At 50.2% G+C, this 20928-nt stretch overlaps 1 protein-coding gene across 1 annotated transcript; it reads left to right on the top strand.

The window, feature by feature from the left end:
- The first annotated feature begins 9985 nt into the window (after nucleotides 1–9985).
- On the top strand, nucleotides 9986–20887 carry LOC148217451 (olfactory receptor 14J1-like). The gene is made up of 2 exons (XM_088158637.1): nucleotides 9986–10711; nucleotides 20777–20887. Exons 1-2 carry the CDS (start codon nucleotides 9986–9988, stop codon nucleotides 20885–20887), a joined length of 837 nt encoding a protein of 278 aa, XP_088014763.1.
- Nucleotides 20888–20928: the final 41 nt, after the last annotated feature.

Below are 20928 nucleotides of genomic sequence, written 5' to 3'. Positions count from 1 at the left end.
GCTGAGCTGTGTGACTCTGCAGGGCCAGGACGTTCCAGCACGTGTGTGCTGCTGTGCCAGTCCCCTGGCAGGGATCTCAGACAGGCAGGTGCAGCACTGAGGAGCTTGGTCTGTGGCCTTGGTGGCATGGCCAGTGTGAGAAGGTGCCCCAGGGCTTTGAGCATCCCTCCAGCCTCTTCCATCAGCCACTTCCAGACCTGGGCTCTCACCCCAGTGTCTTGGTCTATTTGTTCTGTGCTTATCTCCTTCCTCCTGCCCATTTCAGCACTGCTCTAGGGGCAGCATCAGCCCTGCCTGGTCTCCCTCCTCACCCAGCCCTTGGCAGAGCCCAGAGCAGGGCTCTCTGTGACCCCTGGCACAGGATGTGGGTGCTGGGACTGGACACTGAGGTGTGGAGTGGACACTCTGGTGGGGAACATTTGCCCACCCAAAACACTCCCTGTGCTGTGCCGTGTCTGATGAGGGGATGTGGGGCCTGTGCTGGCCAGGGGGGCTGTGCTGCCTCAGGGACAAATGACAGGCATGAGCCACAGCACAACGACCAGGAGGTGGAAGTGAGGACAAGCTACAGAGGAGGAATTCAGAAATCTGCCCTGAGCGTGTGTTCATGTGTTCAGGAAAGGCAAAGCCCAGCTGGAGCTGATGGAGGCTGCAGGCAACACCCAGAGCAAACTCAATTCATGGCTGTGTTAGAATTCAAAATGCAAGGGTCTGTAAGCCAAAGCTTAGAATTAAACACAGTTAAGTAGAGATAGCTTTAGCTTTGGAATTTAAGATCTAGAAGAAATAAAGGTACTTACAAAAGGAACAAGAAATTTTAGAGTGCAGCAATGTAAGTTTGTGTGTCAGGATATAATGGGCTAAGAAAGTTCACTCTGTATTATGGGTCAGTAAGGTGAAATATCTTAGCATTGAATTAGAAACCTAAATATCTCTGTTAACAGTGTTTTATTGGTTAATAAATCCTGAAAAGACCTTGCAGCCATAAGTCTTCTGACTTCTAAGCCATGCTGTGAACATCCCTAAGACAAACTTACCCTTTCTGCCTGGATAGAAAATTAAAAAAATAAATCACACATTCTAAAGCAACTCTGAAGTCCTGTCTCTCTGTTTCATTCAGAAAAGAAAAAATCCCCACCAAAATTGTAACATAAAAATAATAAGCCCACACTTTAAAAACATGTCTTAAAAAAAATAAACCCACATTTTAAAAATATAATGTAAATACAGTAAACCCACACCTGGGGACACTTTCTCAGTCATGTCCCTCAGGGGGACCCTTTAGAACTTCAGGAAACTTTGGACTCTGAATCTGACTTTGAATTCTTGAGAGGTTTCTTTTCCTCCTTTACCCTATTTTTGCCTACCTGACATCATTGTCATCAATTTTCTGCTCTAATTCAACCCTTGGGAGACCTTCTCCTTCATATTTATCAGCAGGACTCACTAAAAGTAAGAGAAACTTTGGAGTTTGAATCTGACTTGGAATTCTTGAGAGGTTTCTTCAGCTCCCTCTCAGGGACTGATGTTCAGGGCCTCAGCCCCAACCCCGAGAGGGTCATTAAAGTCCTTGTGCTGTGTCTGTGCTGCTGAGCTGGGCTGGGCTCCTGGCAAAGGCAGCACTGCAGAGAGAGCCAGTATTTCCAAAATATTATTTGGAGCTCCTTGGCAGCACCAAATGCACCACAGGGCTCACTGGGATCAAGCAAGTCCTGACAAACAATGGTTCTGCAATGATTTCCCTCTGGTCCAGTGCAGTTCATTGGGAAGGTTTTCAACACCAGATATGGAGAAATATTTGAAAGATCTTCTTAAAAATATCCATTCCTATTTTCAAGGGCGTATTTTATTACTGTTCTCTTTAGAGCAGAGGTGATTGCAGCATTCTGTGATTGATGTTGATCCAGGGTCTCTCCTCAGAAGGTCTGGCAAAGAGGAGTTTTGTATTTTTGGTTTTTTAAAGCAATCTAAAACTCCTAATGTTCCCCACTGCAAACAGACACACTCCTCAGGTGTGTGCCAGCCCAAGGTTCCACCAAAACCACTGCAGAGCTGCCCTGGGCCAGCTGTGAGGGTGGATGTTGGGGGCACACAGAGACACACTGAGGACATTCCAGGATGTACTGGGAGTGATACTGGGCCATACTGGGGCAAACTGGGGATAATGTGAGTAATACTTGGACAAACTAGGGACACTGGGAACACTGTGGGGAAGTCTGGCAGACACTGGCACATACTGTGGATGACACTGGGGGGAACTGGAAGGGACTGGGCATGAACTAAGGTGTACTGGGAGAGACTGGAGAGTACTGGTAGGGCCTCGAGGGGCAGTGGGAATGGACTGGGCTGTGTTAGGGATGAACTGGGCTGTACAGAACGGGCCTGGTGGTGCACTGGGATTCTACTGGGCTGTACTGGGGATGAACTGGGCTGTACTGGGAGGGCTTGAATGGTCGGTTCCTGCCTACACCACCTCCCATTTGTCGAGGCTCCCGCCCATCATTGCCCACAGCCAATCAGCTCCAGAGATCGTGGCATCATGGGCGGTGCCTAGACTCGACGCCATCTTTTCTTTTTGCCTATAACTCCCATCATGCCCCACACACCAGTTGAGCCCCATTGGAGCCGGGAGTAAAACACCCATCATGCACCGCGCTCCCCAGCACCCCGGTATCTGCCCCCGACATGTCCCGTAAGTGTCCCCCAGAGCCTCCAGGATTCCTAAGGTCCCCCTCAGCGCCCATTCGGGACCACCCCAAAAGCATCCCCAGATCCTATGGAAGCTCCCAACCCCACAGATTCCTGTTACAGTCACTTCTGGGAGTTCAACTTCTGTCATTCCCTGGGTCCCCCAGAGTCCCTCAGAACACAGGTCTGTGCCTAAAACTCCTGCCCTTCCCTGCGCCCTAAAGAGCCCGGTTAGAGCTTCCCAAGCTCCCCCCAAGGGCTCCCAAACCGTTCACGTTCCCTCCTAAGCACCTCAAGTTGTGACTGGGACGCAAAAGTGTCCCCCAGGTGCCTTCCCGGACCCCCAAACATCCACTTCCAGGACTACAGCTCCCATCATGCTCTGCGGTTCCCATAGAGTGCTATTGCAGCCGTGACTTCATCTCCCATCATGCACCGCGCCCCACCGAGAGACATTGTAGCTGCACCTACAACTCCCATGATGCTCCGCGGCCCTATTGAACCATGTTATACCTGTGCCTACAACTCCCATCATCCCCTGCGCCCCAGAGAGCCCCATTAGAGCCCCCCAAGTGCCAGCCCGGACCCTGAAAGGCCCCAGATTCCCCTCCCTGACCCCCAAGTGCCCCCCTGGACCCGCAAGGGCTCCCCTGGACTCCAAAGTTTCGGTCAGAATCCTTAAGTGACCACCTGGCTACCTGAAGTGTCCTCCAGACCCTCAAGTTCTCTCTAAATTCCCTCCCCAGACCCAAAACTTCCTGAAATATAACCCAGAACATATCTTCATGGGCCCCAAAGTGGCCCTGTTTTATCCTGTCTGTGAAAATGATTAAAAAGATGAGAAAGGGATTAACATAGGACTAATTGTCATAAACAGGGAGAAATCAATGGCCAATAGTGACCAATTAATTAATGAAGTGAATTGTGTTACTTAGAATGAATGACCATTAATTTTTCTGATTGCTAAAAATGCATAGATTTTTTCATATAAATAGAAAAATTAGGTATAAAAATTAATAATAGTATTATAAAAATAAAATCATAATTATACTTTTATGACTTAATTAAATTACAATATTACTAATAAATTTATAGAGGGGTTTTTATGTTTTAGGATGGCAGTCCCAGCTAGGCAATGTCAGACATGGTGAGGCTGGGGGTGAGGAGCAGCTTGTCCAAACAGGGTTGGCCTGCAAGGGGCTCATTCTTCTGCATGCCCAGACCTCCTAAGGAGACATTCAGCACCAAGATCGCTTAAGGAATGCTTCAGTCAGCCCTTCTCTGAACTGAAAAATAAAAATAATATGGCCTTGATTAAAACCAAAATTCCTTCTCTTCTCACTGGCAAGGCAAGCTCTGTCTCCTGCTGTTCACAAACAGAGAAGGGCTGGAGGGAGATGTGGTGCTCAGAAGCTGTTTGGGGTACAGTGACCATGAAATAATGCAGTTTTTTAATATTCTGTGAAAGAAGGAGGGTCATCAACAAAACTTCTACACTGGACCTTTAGAGAGCAGACTCCAGCCTATTCAGAATGCAGATTTGGGGATAATTGAAATGTTTTTTTTTTAAGGGGAACAGCTCTTAAAGGATTCCAGGAAGAATGGAGATACTTCAAGAAAGGAATCTTGAAGGAGCAGAAGCAGCCTGTCTCTCACTTTACTCACAGAGGAAAGTGAGCTAGAGAGGAAAATAACTGGCCTGGCTAGGCAGGGAGCTTTTACCAGGAAGTCATGGAGAAAATAAGGTGCATTACCTTTGGACAGAGGAGCAAGCAACTCAGGAAACATTTAGAGAAGTTGTTGGGTCATGCAGAAAGAAAATCAGAGGTGAAAGCTCAAATGAGGAGTTAACCTGGCTGCTTCTGTGAAGGATAATAAAAATGGTTTTATAAACTCATTAATGGCAAAAGTAGAGACAAGGAAAATCTCCATTCCTTATTGAGGGGGTGGGATGTGTTTACCAAAGATGAGGAAAAGGCTGAAGTATTCAACCCCTTCTTTGCCTCAGTTTTCAAAAATAAGACAGGTTGCCCTCAGGACAAGTGTTCTCCTGAGCTGGTAGATGGGGACAGGGAGCAGAACAGACCCCTGGAATCCAGGGGGAAGCAGCTGGGGACCTGCTGAGCCACTCAGATGCTCACAGGTGTCTCTGGAACCAGATGGAATCCATCCTAGGGGGATGAGGGAGCTGCAGGATGAGCTGCCCAAGGTGCTCTCCAGCATTTCTCATCAGTGCTGGCTCAGCAGGGAGGTGCCAGAGGACTGGAGGTGCCAATGTGAGCCCATCCCCAAGAAGGGCTGGAAGGAGGATGTGGGGAACTGCAGGCCTGTCAGCCTGACCTGGGTGCCTGGTGAGGTGATGGAACAGATCACCTTGAGTGCCATCACAGGGCACCTCCAGGATGGCTGAGGGATCAGAGCCAGCCAGCGTGGATTTCAATATCTGCATTGATGGTCTGGATGAGGGCATGGAGTGCAGCTTCATGAAATGTGCAGATGACACCAAGCTGGGTGTGAGTGAGGATGTGCTGGAGGGTAGGAGGGCTCTGCAGAGGGACCTGGACAGGCTGGATCCAGGGCTCAAATCCAACAAGGTGAGGTTTAACAAGACCAAGTGCAGGGTCCTGCACTTTGCCCACAACAACCCCTGCAGTGCTCCAGGCTGGGGACAGAGTGTCTGGACAGCAGCCAGGAAGAAAGGGACCTGGGGACACTGATGGACAGCAGGCTGGACATGAGCCAGCAGTGTGCCCAGGTGGCCAAGAAGGCCAATGGCAGCTGGCCTGGATCAGGAATGGTGTGGCCAGCAGGAGCAGGGCAGTGATTCTTCCCCTGTGCTCAGCACTGGTTTGGCAGCACCTCGAGTGCTGTGTCCAGTTCTGGGCCTCCAATTTAGGATGAACATGGGGGGTCTGGAGTGAGTCCAGAGAAAGAAAACTAGGATGGTGAGGGGTGTGGAACACAAGTCCTGTGAGGAGCAGCTGAGGGAGCTGGGGATGTTTATCCTGGTGAAAAGGAGACTCATAGGTGACCTTATCACAGTCTGTACAAGTCCCTGAAAGGTGGTCGTGGTCTCGTTTTCCACACAGCAACTGACAGAACAAGAGGACACAGTCTTAAGGTGCGCCAGGGGAAATACAGGTTGCATATTCGGAAAATGTTTTTAATACTAAGATGATAAAGTACTGGAATGGTCTGCTCAGGAGTTGGTGGAGTCGCCATCCCTGGATATATTTAAAAAAAGACTGGATATGGCACTCAGTGCTCTGGTTTAGTTGAGGTGTTAAGGCATGGGTTGGACTTGATGGTCTTGAAGGTCTCTCCCAACCTGGTGATTCTGTGAATTCTCTGAGTCTTTCAGCTGAATTCTCTGTCCCTGTCCTTTCCCTGGATCTCCGTTGCAGAGGGAAGCTGCTGGTGCCATCCTCACCTTGAACCCTTATTTGAATGCAGACAGCTGTTCCCATGAGTGTTAAGCAGGTGTTGCTCAATACTTATGTGGAGCTTTTGTGTTCCTCATGGAACCAAGGAGACCCTTGTGACATTGTGGAACCTCGTGGAAACAAAAGCCTTTGAGACATTGGGGTAGGATGGTACCAAGGAGACCACTGAGATCCTGTGGATCCAAGGACACCATGGGGGCACTATGGAAACTCATGGAACCATGGGCATTGTGACACAGCAGGACCTCATGGAACCAAGGAGTGAATTGTGACTCTGCCAAACCTCATGGAACCAAGGGGCCTTTGTGACACCAAAAAACTTCACAGAACCAAGAGTCTGTCATGACACAGGGCACTCATGAAACCGTGGAGAGCATTTTGAAACTTCAAGGCCTTCTAGAACCAAAGGGCCATTGTGGCACTTCAGAGTTTTGTGGAACCAAGGAGATCACAGTGACACTGTGGGGCTCCATGGAACCAAGGAGCCATGGTGACACGGTGGAGCCTCAGTGACAAAAGTTCCATTGTGACACTGCAGGGCTGTATGGAATCATGGAGATCATTGTGACACCACATGGTGTCATGGAAGCAAGGGGCCATTGTGACACTGTGGGGCCTCGTGGGACCAAGGAACAGTTGTGGTACCATGGAAATTGTGGCAGTTGTGGTACCATGGAACCAAGGAGACCATTGTGACACTACAGGACCCCATGGAACTAAGGATTTATGTAACAGTGCAGGACACATGGAACAGAGGGGACCTTGTGACACTGTGGGGTCTCAAGGAATTACAGAGACCTTTGTGAACCTGCAGGGCTTCATGGAATGAAGGGGCTGTTTTGACACCATGGGGCCTGATGGAGCCAAGGAGAGCATTGGGACACTGTGGGGCCCCATGGAACAAACAGATAACTGTGACACTGCAGGGCTTTGTGGAAGCAGGGATTTATGTGACACTGCATGGCCTCTTGGAGCTAAAGAGACCATATAGAATTGTTGCAAATGATAAAACTTTCAATTTTTTTTAATGTAGATTCAGTCAGGGGTTTATTCACCTTTGCCCAGGGGGAGGGGAATTGAAGTTTCTCTTCAAAAGACTCTGTTCACCAAGGTTGGGTGAGGCCTGATGAGTTTAACATTTACAGATTGGGAGTAGTCACAAGATACACAGGAGGTAAATGAACATCAATGTACATCACCACCAGTGTGGTTGGAGACACCTGGTCTGGGAAAAGATTGGTAAGAGAATCAAAGAATGAGGACCTAACTGACATGAAAGGCAAAAGGATCAATAACCAATAGGAGATCAAATACTAAGAAGTGTATAATTTAAGACAAATGAATGTGAATTTCTTTGGATTTTGTCTGTATAAATATGTGAAAAGCCTAGTAAAGAACCATGTGTGATGGAATGATTTTCACCATACAACCCAGGCATGTGTGGATGGAATGATTCCTATTGGACATGCTGGACACAATAACATGGTGGCCAGAAGAAAGTAATGCCTAAATTCTCTAACACTGAGGAGATTTGTTGGGGAATTTCTGTTTTTCATGCAGTTTCAGTGTCAGTCCCACTGAGATCCATCACCAGCACAGGCTCCTTCTGGACTCCATGGAGGAGAAAATCAGAGGCCCTGATTGCACAAAGCTCCCAGAGACTGCAAGGCAAAAGCAAAACCCAAAGTCCTCTGAAAAACCTGCAGTCCCTGGGAGCATGAAGGAGCCCCCAGGGCCATTCCTGACCAAGGCTCCCCAGGGACTTGTCCCAGCAGGTCCCTGAGGCCACTGGGATGTGGGGGGGATGCTGAGGGCAGGACAAGGGGTGACAGTGGCCAGCCTTGCTGGGGCTGTGCCAGGAGGCCCCAGTGGCTCAGGACAAGGTGTCACCTCCCAGCCCTTGGTGGCACAGACCCTGCTGTGCCCCAGGGCAACAAGACTTGTCTTCTCTTTGTCCCCACCTGTCATCTCTGCCTTCAATTTCCTGCTCTAACTGGAACCTGGGGACACTTTCTCAATAGTGTCCCTCAGTGGGACCCATTAAAACTTGAAGAAACTTCAGCATTTTAATTCATGTTTGAGTTCTTGAGAAGTTTTTGGAACACTCTCTCAGGGAATGATTATGAAGTAAACAGAACCAAAGCCCCAAAATATTAATTAAAGTCCTTGTGCTGTGTCTGTGCTGATGAGCTGGGCTGGGCTCTTGGCACAGAGGCAGCTCCTGAGGTAAACCAAGAGAAGTTTCATAAAGACATTTGTGCTGAGGAGCAGCTCCTCTCCCAGCCCAGCAGGGCTGAGGGCAATGCCTGCAGGCACTGAGGGGACAGGAGCCAGGCACAGACAGGCTCAAGGCAATCAGGATTGGGAAGACATTGAGCTGAGACTGCACTCGGGGAAACATCTTCACAGCCCTGGACATGGTGAGTGTGTGGGTGCAGGGCAATGTCCCCTGTGCTCCTGGAGGGATCTCCTGGAGCCAGCAGAGCCCACAGCCTGGAGGATGTGTCAGGAGGACTCTCCCAGTTTCTCTGAGACAGAGGAGGAGGAGGAGGAGGAAGATGAGGATGTGCTGCAGAGCGGGGCTGCCCTGACCACCGTCAGAGGGACAGGGCAGGACGGCTCCTGCTGCCAGGGACGGCTGCAGGGGCTGAAGCTGGGGCTGCAGCCAGGGCTGCCCAGGGCTGTCCTGCACAGCAGCTCCTGCAGCCCTCAGGGCTCTTGGCCAGCCCAGGCCATGTGCCACCTGCCAGGGACAGCTCTCAGCCTGCCTGGCAGCTCCCCATGGACTGTGGGGAGAAGTTGGAGGTGCAAGGAGCCACCCCCATCAGGGCAGATTCCTCCTGCTGTGGAGATGGTGCTGCATGGCCAGGGCTGCTCTCAGCTTTCTCCTCAAGGCAAGGCAAAGGGGCTGTCAGCTGTGTCTGTGTCACTGACACTCCTGCACTGTCCCCCTGGCCATCAGCACATCTGCCTCCCATCTCCCTCACAAAGTGCCTCCTCACCCTCCTATGCCTACAGACAGCAGCAGCAGCACCTTGGCTTGCAGCATCTCAGTTTGTGTGAGCTGCCCTTAAGGCCCTGCTGGCAGGGAGATGGCCCTGGGCAGTGCCCTGTGCTGGGAGGGGTGTGCAGGGCAGAGCTGAGCCCCCAGGGCTGGGCTGGGATCTGGCAGCACTGGCAGGGACAAGGCTTGGATAGAGAGAAAGAGCTCCCAGTAGGCACAACTGCAGGCAGCAGAGAGCCAGAGCAAACATTTGTATCCCTTGATGTCCATGTGCACAATGAAAGAGAGAAGGGTTTGAAGAAAACCATTTTTAAACATGAGTCACCAAAAAGTCCACTTTATTTTCAAAAATGTTTTAACTGAGATCACCCTGAAATAGTGGCAGGTGTAATGAGCAACGGGCACCTGTGTGTGACCAGCAGGTCTGAATGCAGTGGGGCACAGGGAGCCCTGTTTTCTCTCTGGGCTTCCCAGTGTTCAGTCTGAGAGCAATGCTGAAGATGAGGCAGTAACTCAGCAGCAAAAAGCTGAACTCAAAACAAAAAAGAAAAAGGAAAGTGAAATTGCATCCAAGAGAATTTTCAGTCAATATTTAAGAAAATAGCATAGGATTCACCAATGGAAACCTGCCCCAGCTTGTCAATGTTTTCTTTCAACTGTCCACCATGCCCAGAGTGAAGAAATGTCCAACAGCAGCTCCATCAGCCACTTCCTCCTGCTGCCATTGGCAGACACGCGGCAGCTGCAGCTCCTGCACTTCTGCCTCTTCCTGGCCATCTCCCTGGCTGCCCTCCTGGCCAACGGCCTCATCATCAGCGCCGTAGCCTGCGGCCACCACCTGCACACCCCCATGTTCTTCTTCCTGCTCAACCTGGCCCTCACTGACCTGGGCTCCATCTGCACCACTGTCCCCAAAGCCATGCACAATTCCCTCTGGGACACCAGAATCATCACCTTTGCAGGATGTGCTGCTCAGGTATTTCTGTTTTTCTTCTTTTTTGGAACTGAGTTTTCTCTCCTGACCATCATGTGCTACGACCGCTACGTGTCCATCTGCAAACCCCTGCACTACGGGACCCTCCTGGGCAGCAGAGCTTGTGCCCACATGGCAGCAGCTGCCTGGGCCAGTGCCTTTCTCAATGCTCTGCTGCACACGGCCAATACATTTTCCCTGCCCCTGTGCCATGGCAATGCCCTGGGCCAGTTCTTCTGTGAAATCCCACACATCCTCAAGCTTTCCTGTTCCAAATCCTACCTCAGGGAACTCGGGCTCCTTGCTGTTAGTGTCTGCTTAGCACTTGGCTGTTTTGTGTTCATGGTTTTCTCCTATGTGCAGATCTTCAGGGCTGTGCTGAGGATCCCCTCTGAGCAGGGACAGCACAAAGCCTTTTCCACCTGCCTCCCTCACCTGGCCGTGGTCTCCCTGTTCCTCAGCACTACTACGTTTGCCTACCTGAAGCCCCCTTCCATTTCCTCCCAATCCCTGGAGCTGACTCTGTCAGTTCTGTACTCAGTGGTGTCTCCAACCCTGAACCCTCTCATCTACAGCCTGAGGAACCAGGAGCTCAAGGCTGCAGTGTGGACACTGATCACTGGACGATTTCAGAAAAAGTAAACTGCTGGCCAATTGCCGCAAATCATTTGTAATAAAAGTCGTCTTTGATTGTAGTTGGTTTGGATGTTGGTTTGTTCTTTTATTTCCTTAGTTTTAGTTTTTTAATATTGCTCATTAAGAAATTTCATTTTGTATGGTTTTCTATTTTTGTTTCTGTTCACCTTTTCTGTGACACACAGACTGTGTCAATGAGGAGCTGTGCCCTCAATAGCTTTAAACAAAATAAAGGATCTCACCACAGAGTTTTTACCAGAAATTCCCCTTTTGTTCTGTTCTCTGGAGCTGCAGCAGCAATGTCAGTGTGCAGAGCTGGGGCAGATCAGTGCTGACACAGCAGCTGTGCCAGCAGCAGCAGCACTTGGTGTTGCCAGTGCTGCTCCCGTGCCACTGCCCCGCTGCCCTCCTGGCCCTCGTGTTGCTGCAGGGCCTGACTGCTCTGGGGGCCGGGCACAGCCCTGGGGGTGGCAGTGCTGAGGCTGCAGCAGGGACAGGCCATGGGCACTGCTGGGGCAGCGCTGACGCCTCAGGGCAGGGCCTGGGGGCTCCAGACTCCTTGGCCAGGCTCTCTCCACAACATTTGGCCGGGCTGGTGCTGCCCTTGGCATTGCACATGGCCAGAGCCCAGTGGGCCGGGAAGAGCCCTGAGCAATGAGGGAGGGACAGGATCTGCCTTGCCAGGGGCTGGGGCTCAGCCCTTGGCCCTTTGCATTCCTGAAACACATCCAGGTTTGCTCAGCATCACAGACACCTTTCTCTTGTATGTCCCCACCTGTCATCGCTGCCACCAGTGCTCTGCTCTAACTGGAACCTGGGGACACTTTCTGAGTTGTGTCCCTCAGTGAGACCCGTTAAAAGTTGAAGAAACTTTGGAGTTTCAATCTGACTTTGATTTCTTGAGAACTTTTCCTTCAGCTCCCTCTCAGGAATTGATATCCTGGGACTCAGAACTGTTGGAAAATCCCAGCTCTACAGAGACAGGGAGACTGAGAGGTTTTTTTTTTTTTAAAGATCTTCTTCCATTATCAGTCTCATTGAAGCGTGAAGTATAAGAGATGTAAAACTCAATGCCATTCTATTAGAAGCCAGGTTATTTCCTGGTTGCAATACCTTATATATATTTTTCAGCCTATTAAGCTTTTGCCACACAATGGTGCTAATACTTCTAACACCAATCACCTATTATTTTACCTTACATGGTGTTGCCACAGTGCATCTTTCACAGTTCTAATTCTCCAAAATTTCTGGTCTTTTTTCAAGACCATAGTTTGAAACTTGTTTCTATTTCAATCTCTCTCTCAGCAATGTCTTTTTTGTTCCAAGGCCTTTCTGAGTCAGCACACCTTATCTCAGAGTTTGCATCCAGATGTACAAGACTGCGTCAGCTTTCAGTCAGGCTTTGAGAATCCTTTACAAATCCATTTCTTGCAAATATCAGTCACAAAACACTGGAATTGCCTCTGCTCTAAGGAGAACTTTAATAAAACACACCCTTCAAAATAGGAATGGATATTTCTAAGAAGCTCTTTGACATATTTCTCCATAATTGGAGTTGAAAACCTTCCAAATGAACTGCACCAGACCAGAGGGAAGTCAAGGCAGAGCCATGGCTTGCTAGGAAACCTCTCAAGAATTCAGTCAGAATCGAACTCCAAAGTTTCTGATCCCGTTCATGGGTCCCACTGAGGGACACAACAGAGAAATTGTCCCCAGGTTCCAGTGTGAGCAGGAAATTGGAGGCAGAGGTGACGGGTGGTGTGAGAAATGCAGGCACAGAGAGCTCTCAGGCCATTGTGTGTACAGGCTCAGAGATAGAGATGGATCCCGTGTTTGACCTAGTACATTGGATAAAGCTTGGAGAATTAGAGCATTAAAAGTAAAATAGATAGGAAACAAGAATATAAGTTTGTAGTTTAAGGAGAAATATGTTTTAAGCAAACAGAAATATGTATTATGCAAGCAAAGCAGTATGTTAAGTAAGATAGTAAATGATTTTAAAGTTTAGCAATAGATTCCATTATAAAGTTAGAAGCTTAAGATGTATTAATGTGGGTTTGTGAAGTGTTATATGATTGGTTGAAAAATGATGCATTGTGGAAGAGCCATGGGGAGCAAAGCAATTAATGATTGATGTAAAAAGACATTAACAAACCTCATAGAAGTATGTGATTGGCTAAACAACTAACAAATGGCATTGTAACTAATAATTAGGTGATTTCTGATATTATGACATTGGAGCTAACACCTTTAATGTCTCACTTTTCTATGGGACTGGTGCAACCAAGTAACAAACCATCTTTTACAACATCTCTCAGTTTCCCCATCGCTTGTAGGATCAATCTCCCAATAGGGATTATTTGGACATCAGGTCTACCCATTGACATCAATGTAGGGACCCCAGGTCTACCCTACTAAAATTCAATAAGAATTGAGGGAAACCAGGTCTACTCATTAAAGTCAATGATGATTTTGAGGAAATTTGGTCCTAAAATAGGGAAAATTGGGTAAATTTGGGGGGAATCTTGGGCTGGATTCCGGGAATTTCCGCTCCAGTTTCGTGGTGGTGATGCTCTGGAAGTCCTGGATGAATTCCTGGAAGCCAATCCCAAATCCCTGATCCCACACCTGTAGCCTGTGCTGGAGCTGTGCCTCTGAGTAAGTCTAAAAATCTCTGTTTTCAGCCCCAAATCTGGGAATTCTGAGCCAAAAATTGGGATTTTTAGCACCAACTGCCACTGAAGGCAATAGAGATTGAAGGACACCAGGTCTACTGGACTGAAATAATTTAGGGGTTGAGGGACGCCAGGTCTACCCCTCAATAAAGTTGGATAAGGAATGGTTGCTGGTTAAACTGGGAGCATTGGGAGCCACTAAGGGGGCCATTGGGGTTACTGGGAGCACTGGAAAAAAAAGTAGGAGCACTGGGAGGGATTAGCAGAGATAAATGGGCAATGGAGCCACATCCAGGGCTGTGCCCAGGGCTCAGGGTTGGGGCCAGGGCAGTGAAATCTCTTTGTTGCTGATGTGGACGAGGCCATGGAGGGCACCCTCAGTCAGTGTCCAGGTGAGGCCAAGCTGGGTGGGAGTGTGGCTGTGCTGCAGGGCAGGAAGCTCTGCAGAGGGATCTGGACAGGCTGGAGCCATGGGCCCAGGACAATTGGATGAGGTTCAGCAAGGCCAAGGGCTGGGACCTGCCCTGGGCTCACAACCACCCCAAAATCCCTGGCTGTGCCCTGCCCCTGATCCCCACAGCCTCATCAGGTTTGTGTCCTTTGGGGTCAGCAACTGGTAAGACTTAAGAGGAAAGCAAAAGATTCTCTTCTTTGTTAAAAAAAAAAAATGTAAAATCACAGAATTGATGTCCAAAAATGGATATTGAAACTCCTCCCTCAACAATGTGAGACATCCCAGCAGCATCTGACACATCCACCATCCAGAAGAGATTTCTGTACAAAATCAATTTTAGGCAAAGATGATGCTATAATAGATATAAACACAATCAAGGTGTTGTACCAGCCTGCTCTGCCTGGAGTGCAGTTAAAACAGCTTGAAGAATGTTCTATTTGCAAAGCATTCAGTGATGGCTGGGGAAAGGGAGTTCATGCTGCTTTTGGTGTTGAGGAAATGCTGAAAGCAGCCTGACTCATTTTAACTCCTCCTGTCCTTGCTGGCATGAGGAGCCCCTCAGCCTTCCCTGCTCCGGGCTGGACAAGCCCAGCTCCCTCAGCCTCTCCTCACAGCCAAAGGGCTCCAGCCCCACCTTGGAGGCCCTTCCCTCACCCTGCTCCAGCTGCCAGACATCTTTCCTGCCCTGGGCAACCCAAACCAGGCCCCAGTGACCTGGATAATCCACGGCCTTGATGTCCTGGTCACACAGCCCTGGCCCCTTGTCCCCGTGTCAGGCTCTGGGGTTGATTTGTGGAACATCCTTGGGGGAGGCTGCAGAGCTGGGGCAGGGGGACCCAGGGGAACAGGGGACCCTGCTGGGCACGAGCAGCAGGGGAGACTTCTCTGGGGGGGAAACTGTGAGGGGGGGCTGGGGCAGAGTGACCAGCCCAGTGACCTCAGGCATCCCCCTGGGATGTCACACAGCCCTGCTGATGTCACAGCCTGCTCTGTGATGTCACTGCACTCTGATGTAACACAGCTGCACTCTGTCACAGCCCACTCCGTGATGTCATGGCCCACTCTGTGATGTCATTCTGCCTCCCTCTATGATGTGAGAGTCTTCCATGTGAAGTCACAGCCTGCTCTGTAATGCCACAACTTACCCTGTGATGTCACAGCTGGCTCTCTGATGTCACACCACCACCGTGTGACGTCACACAGTCCCCTCTATCATGCCATAGGTGATCAATGACCTCACATAACCCACTCTGTGATGACACAGCCCCTCTGTGACATCACAGCCATTCTCTGAGGTCACTGCACCCTCTCTGGGACATCCCCAGTGTCACCTTTGTGGCGTGGGGGAAGGGCGATCTCCAAGTGCATTTGGGCCCCTGTGCCTGCAGCCCCCAGTGCCTGGAGGTGCCCAGCAGCTCCCGCAGCCTGCAGAACCTCTGAGCCACCCCCGACAGCCACAGGTGTCTGTCCTCATCCCAATGGACCTGGCACCGCTTGGAATCCTGGCTGGAGCGCGGCTGTGGAGCGACCACTGGGCTCAGAGAGGTGGAGACCCCCGGGAGCCCCCAAACCCCTCCTGCCCCACAGGTGCCCCTGGCAGCCCCAGGGCTGTGCCCGTCCCCGTGTCACTGTCCCCATGGGTGGCAGGGCTGTGTTTCCCTCTTGGGGATGGGGCCCTGCACAGTCCCGGCCCCCCAGACCCCCGGGGGTGCCATGGGGGTCTCACCTGGGAACTGTCCAAGGCCTGGGGGCTGTGGCACAGCAGGGACACCCCCGGGGCACCCCCGGCCGCCTCCAGCTCAGTCACATCCCACTTGGCCCTGCCAAGGGCAGAGACATCCGTGGTCCCTCTCGAGGACACCCCAGGACCCCCTGTGCCCACCCCTTTGCCCACCCCTCACCACGGTGTCCCCAATCCCCACAGGTCCCAGGGTGCCCAGGGGGCTGGATGGGGACCTGTCCGTCCCAGGGGGATTCTGTCACCTCCCTTCCCCTATTTAGTGGTTTTGGTTTGCCAGTTGAAGAATTCCCAGACAATATACCAATTTATGAGTCTAGCGCTGGCTAAATTGCCAGTGCACCCATTAGAATTATTTACTCATTTCCTGCCCTGAGATGTGATTAGGAGGAAGGCAAAACAGGCTCAAACTTTAAAGAGTACTAAGAAAAACTTTATTATTGGAAACTATAGGAAAAAATAATAAATCTCAGAATAAAACTTTTAGAACACTCCACCTACCCCCATAACATCTTTTGTTTCTCTCTGACAATGTACAGAAACAATTCAGTCAGTTTGCCATCTTTTTCAAAAAAAGAAATATTTCACTAATTTACTCGGGAATGGAGACTTCTCTCTTCAGTCTATGGAGATTTCTCCACAAGCATTATTGAAGACCATATTAACTTATGTGGCACACTTTAAGGATTATAACAGTTTGAACAAAAGCTCTTTTCATCTTTGAAAACAGAAGTCTTCCTCCTTGTTCTTGTTCTTGTTCTTGTTCTTGTTCTTGTTCTTGTTCTTGTTCTTGTTCTTGTTCTTCTTCTTCTTCTTCTTCTTCTTCTTCTTCTTCTTCTTCTTGTGCTTGTTGTTGTTGTTGTTGTTGTTGTTGTTCTTCTTCTTCTTCTTCTTCTTCTTCTTCTGCTCCTCCTCCTCCTCCGGGGGGCAGCAGAGTCTTCTCTTCTCTATTCAAACTGATGGGATCACAGCCATTTCAACATCTGCTCACTTTAGCACAAATGCCTCTGCTCATATCTACAGTTAAAACATTCACATCCACGCCATAATATCTATGTGTTATAGGGAATCAAGAGTCTCTTCTCCGTACTTAAAAAGAGAAAATTTCACTCCATGATTCTCTTTCTTCCTTCATCTGGGATCTGACTCTTCCTTTTGTCTGACCTTGGTGTTTTCATGCTGTTTCTGTGTGTATCATCATCTTGGTCCTTTTCACACCAGCCTAGAAGTAAACAGGTCCCTGGGTGAGCAATGATCAGATGGATTTGAACACATACAAAGGATCCCAGCCAATTCATTGAACCCTAAGTGCAGATGCATCCTTGGCCAGGGAAATGGCTGTGTTGAGACCTCAACCAATCACATGGGTATATCCAGGACATTCAAACCCTCAATTTCAGAAGGGTCCTGAACAATAAAGAAAGCTTTTGTCATATGGGTAACTGAGAGTTCATGTCGTCTCTGCCTCCAACCATGACCCAATTAACGTAAAGGTGTGGTCAGTCAGTGTGGGCATTATGGGTGGTCATTGGGGGTGGCAGTGGGTGAGATCAGTGGGTTGTAGTCAGTGGATGTGGTCAGTTGGCGGGTCATTGGGGTGTGGTCAGTTGGTGTGGTCTGTGAGTGTGGTCAGTGGGTGTGGCCACAGGCTACATTCCGTGGATGTGGTCAGTTGGGTGGTCAGGTGGGAGTTGTCGGTCGGGTGGTCAGGGGATGTGGTCATTGGTGTGGTCATTGATGTGGTCAGTGGGGGTATGGTCTGTTGGTTTGTCAGTGGAGTGTGATCAGTGGGGGTGGTCAGTCAGGTGGTCAGAGGGTGTGGCCATGGATGTGGTCAGTGGGGATGGTATTTGGGCATGGTCAGGTGAGTGTGGTCAGAGGGTGTGGTCATTGAGGTGGTCATTTGGTGTGGTATGTGGGTGTATGGTCAGTTGGGTGGTGATTGGGGTGTGGTCAAGGGGTGTAGCCAGTACGTGTGGTCAGTGGGAATAATCAGTAGCTGTGGTCAGAGTGTGTCATCAGTGGATGTGGTCAGTGGGCTGTGGTTGGTGGGTGTGGTCAGTGGGTATGAGCAGTGCAGAATGTTCATTGGGTATGGTCAGTGGGTGTGGTCATTCGAGTGGTCATTAGGTGTGGTCTGTGGGTGTATGGTCAGTTGGGTGACCATTGGGGTGTGGTCAAGGGGTGCAGCCAGTACGTGTGGTCAGTGAGAGTGGTCCATGGTTGTGGTCAGTGGGAGTGGTCAGTGAGGTGTGGTCAGTGGGTGTGGTCAGTGAAGGATGGTCACTTGGTGTCGTCATTGGGTGGGGGCAGGTGGTGTGGTAAGTGGTGGTATGGTCAGTTGAGTGGTCATTGGTTGTTGTCGATCAACGTGGTCAGTGTTTGTGGTCAGTGGGTGTGGCTATTTGGTCTGGCCAGTGGGGGTGGTCAGTGGGAGTGGACAGTGGGAGTGGACAGTGGGAGTGGACAGTGGGAAGTGGTCAGTGGGTTTGGTCAGTGGGTTTGGTCAGTGGGGATGGACAGTGGGAGGTGTTCAGTGGGTTTGGTCAGTGGGAGTGGACAGTGGGAGTGGACAGTGGGAGGTGGTTAGTGGTTGTGGTCAGTGGGTTTGTTCAGTGGGGATGGGCAGTGGGAGGTGGTCAGTGGGTTTGGTCAGTGGGTTTGGTCAGTGGGTTTGGGCAGTGGGAGGTGGTCAGTGGTTGTGGTCAGTGGCACAGTGGTCAGTTCTGTGGTCAGTGCGTGTAGTCAGTGGGGTGAGGGCATTGGTTTCTGTGCAGTGAGTGTGGTCAGTGGTTGTGATCAGTGGGTGCAGTCAGTTGTGCACACACTGTTAGAGACCTAGAAAAATTACAGCCAGGAAAATCATTCCCATTCTGGAGTTTCTCCTGGTTCTCTCACAGATCCGTTCCCAGGCTGATAGCTCGTTCAGCTCCGGTAGGGAGACGTTCCCCATGGATGATAATTTGGTCAAAATAGAATGGAATTAATAACATTGGATAAACACCTGGTAGCAACCGTGGGACTCATTCTGAAGTACTGTCCCAGAGGCGTTTTCTCAATTATCCAATGAGCTACTGTCTTGTCTTAGCTCTGCAGAACATCCTATAAGTGTGAATCGTGCTCTCAATCGTGTCTCCTTCCTATCCTGAGGGATGACCATGTAGCTGTGTGTCTTATTTCTGCTGCTCCAAAGTGTAAAATCCCTAACGGACAGCTACAGTCAGTGGGTGCAGTCAGTGGTTGTGGTCAGTGGGGTGTGGTCACTGTTTGTGGTGAGTGGGGGTCATCAGTGGGTGCAGTCAGTGGTTGTGGTCAGTGGGGTGTGGTCACTGGTTGTGGGCAATGGGTGTGGGCAGTGGTGTATGGTCAGTGGGTGTGGACAGTTGGGTGGTGTTCTGGTTTAGGACAAATTTGGGAGAAAACCTCCAAAGGGACCTCCCAGAAGCAAACCCAAGCAGCCCCTCCCCCATCCAGTTAGGGGAGAAATTTCCTCAGAGAAGTGGAAAAAACCTCTTTATTCAACAAATCAAAAGCACTGTCCAGCACAAAAAAAATGAACAATAGCGAACAACAAAACCTCTCGCTGCTCTGAGGAGCTGACAAATTCAGAAAGTCTCCTGTGGTGGTAGCTGGGCTCAGTCTGCCATCAGTCCCTCTGGCACTGGAAAATGCCGCTGCCCAGTGGGCCGCAGGTGCAAGATCCTGGTGCTTCTCCCCGGGTCCCCAGTCCTGAGCAGGTTCAAATAATTCCAGGAAAAAGAAGGAAAAAACTGTCCAGGGAACTTCTCTGCTTCAATTAGTCAAAAACTAACTAAAAGCAAAGGAGAGCTCTCTCCTGCTCTCCACCACAGTGACACCATCCAGGAGACAAAGTGATGAAACTCCTATCTCTATGTCTCTGTCACTGTCTTTCTCTCCTCCCACCTCTATTCCATGTCTATTTCTCTCTTTGCCATTCTGTCTCTCTCTCATTTACTCTTCAATAAAATCCATCCTATTGACTTTGGCACATGGTCTCATTTGCACCCTAACTGAGGCAGAGCCATTTCTGATCATTTCAATCAGTGGATCAGAACAAGGGGCTAGAAGCCCTCCAGTCTGGCTGCTGCTCCATGCCACTTCCAGGGCCTTGGGCTGCTGAAGGGCTGCTGGGCTGGGCCCTTTGTGACACAGGGGTGTTCTATCGGGTTCCTGGGTGATGAGGGACATTCTGTTGTCCTGGTGACATGGCACAGCCCCAACCTGCAGGGCTATAGAAGGGGCCCAGGGCCCTGCACTGCCCAGTGCCAGGAGTGCCACTCACTCAGGAGGAAGCAGCTCCCGGGATCTCTGTGTGCCACACAGTTGCAGATGGAGAAGGAAAAGGAGAACCCCAGCTCCAAAGCAGCCAGCCCCATGGCCAGCAGGCTGGAAGAGCAGGCCCTCAGCGGGCAGGGGCTGGCAGCAGGTGACAGCTCAGGCCTGGTAACATGCAGCAACGATACCAGCAGCTGCCAAGAGGGATCCCAAGGGGAAACCTGCATTGAGCAGGAGCTGTGCCCAGAAGAAAAGAGCAGTCACCAGGAAGCACACCAGGGGCAAGCCTGCATTGAGCAGGGGCTGTCCCCCTCCGAAACCAACATCTACCCTGAAGAGTGCCATGAGGAAAGGTGCTCTGGGCAGGATCTCTCAGCACCAGAAGAAGATGGAGATGGAGTCAGCGTCCTGGAGCTGTCCTGAAAATCAGCTTGGGCCAGGCTGGGGCTGGGGGAGGCCGTAGCCCACAGGCTCATCTGCTGAGGCCACTGTTGAGGAATGGCTTTCTGATCAGGGCCATGGGTCTTTGGATGCATTGTTCAAACAATCCCCCTGTTGATCAGAATAAGACAGGCTGTTCATCATTTTGCAAGTGTTGCAGTGTGTGCTGATGTGACAAGGGCACTGTAATCTTGTCATCCTGCTCTGTGCAACTTGAGAGAAGTTTCTCATGAGAACAAGAAAGAACCCTGGCGAGAAGAAGCAGCAAGGCAGAAATGTGTGTGCGACCAATCAAAATGTGACTGCTGTACTTGTTGCTGGCTAAGTGAATAAAAAGCCATTGTAACAGAGAATAAACAGAGTTTGCTTTATCAATCATATTGATTGTCTGCATGCCTCCCCTCGCCGTCACTCGCCCCACCCTGCAGTTTGGCGCCCGGAACAGGGACCCCCACTCCTTGTTCTGGTTAGCGAAGGGAGATCAGAGCAGCACCGGTAGCAGCGACCAGGGAGAGGAAGATCGGGTGACGCTGGTGTAAGAATCCTGATCTGTGCTTGAACTGCCTTACAGGAGGAGTTC

The sequence above is a fragment of the Sturnus vulgaris genome, unplaced genomic scaffold, assembly GCF_052056855.1.
Source record: "Sturnus vulgaris isolate bStuVul1 unplaced genomic scaffold, bStuVul1.hap1 Scaffold_84, whole genome shotgun sequence".
NCBI lineage: Eukaryota > Metazoa > Chordata > Aves > Passeriformes > Sturnidae > Sturnus > Sturnus vulgaris.
Note: the sequence above shows the minus strand (reverse complement) of the source record. Positions and strands in the feature narration are given on the sequence as shown.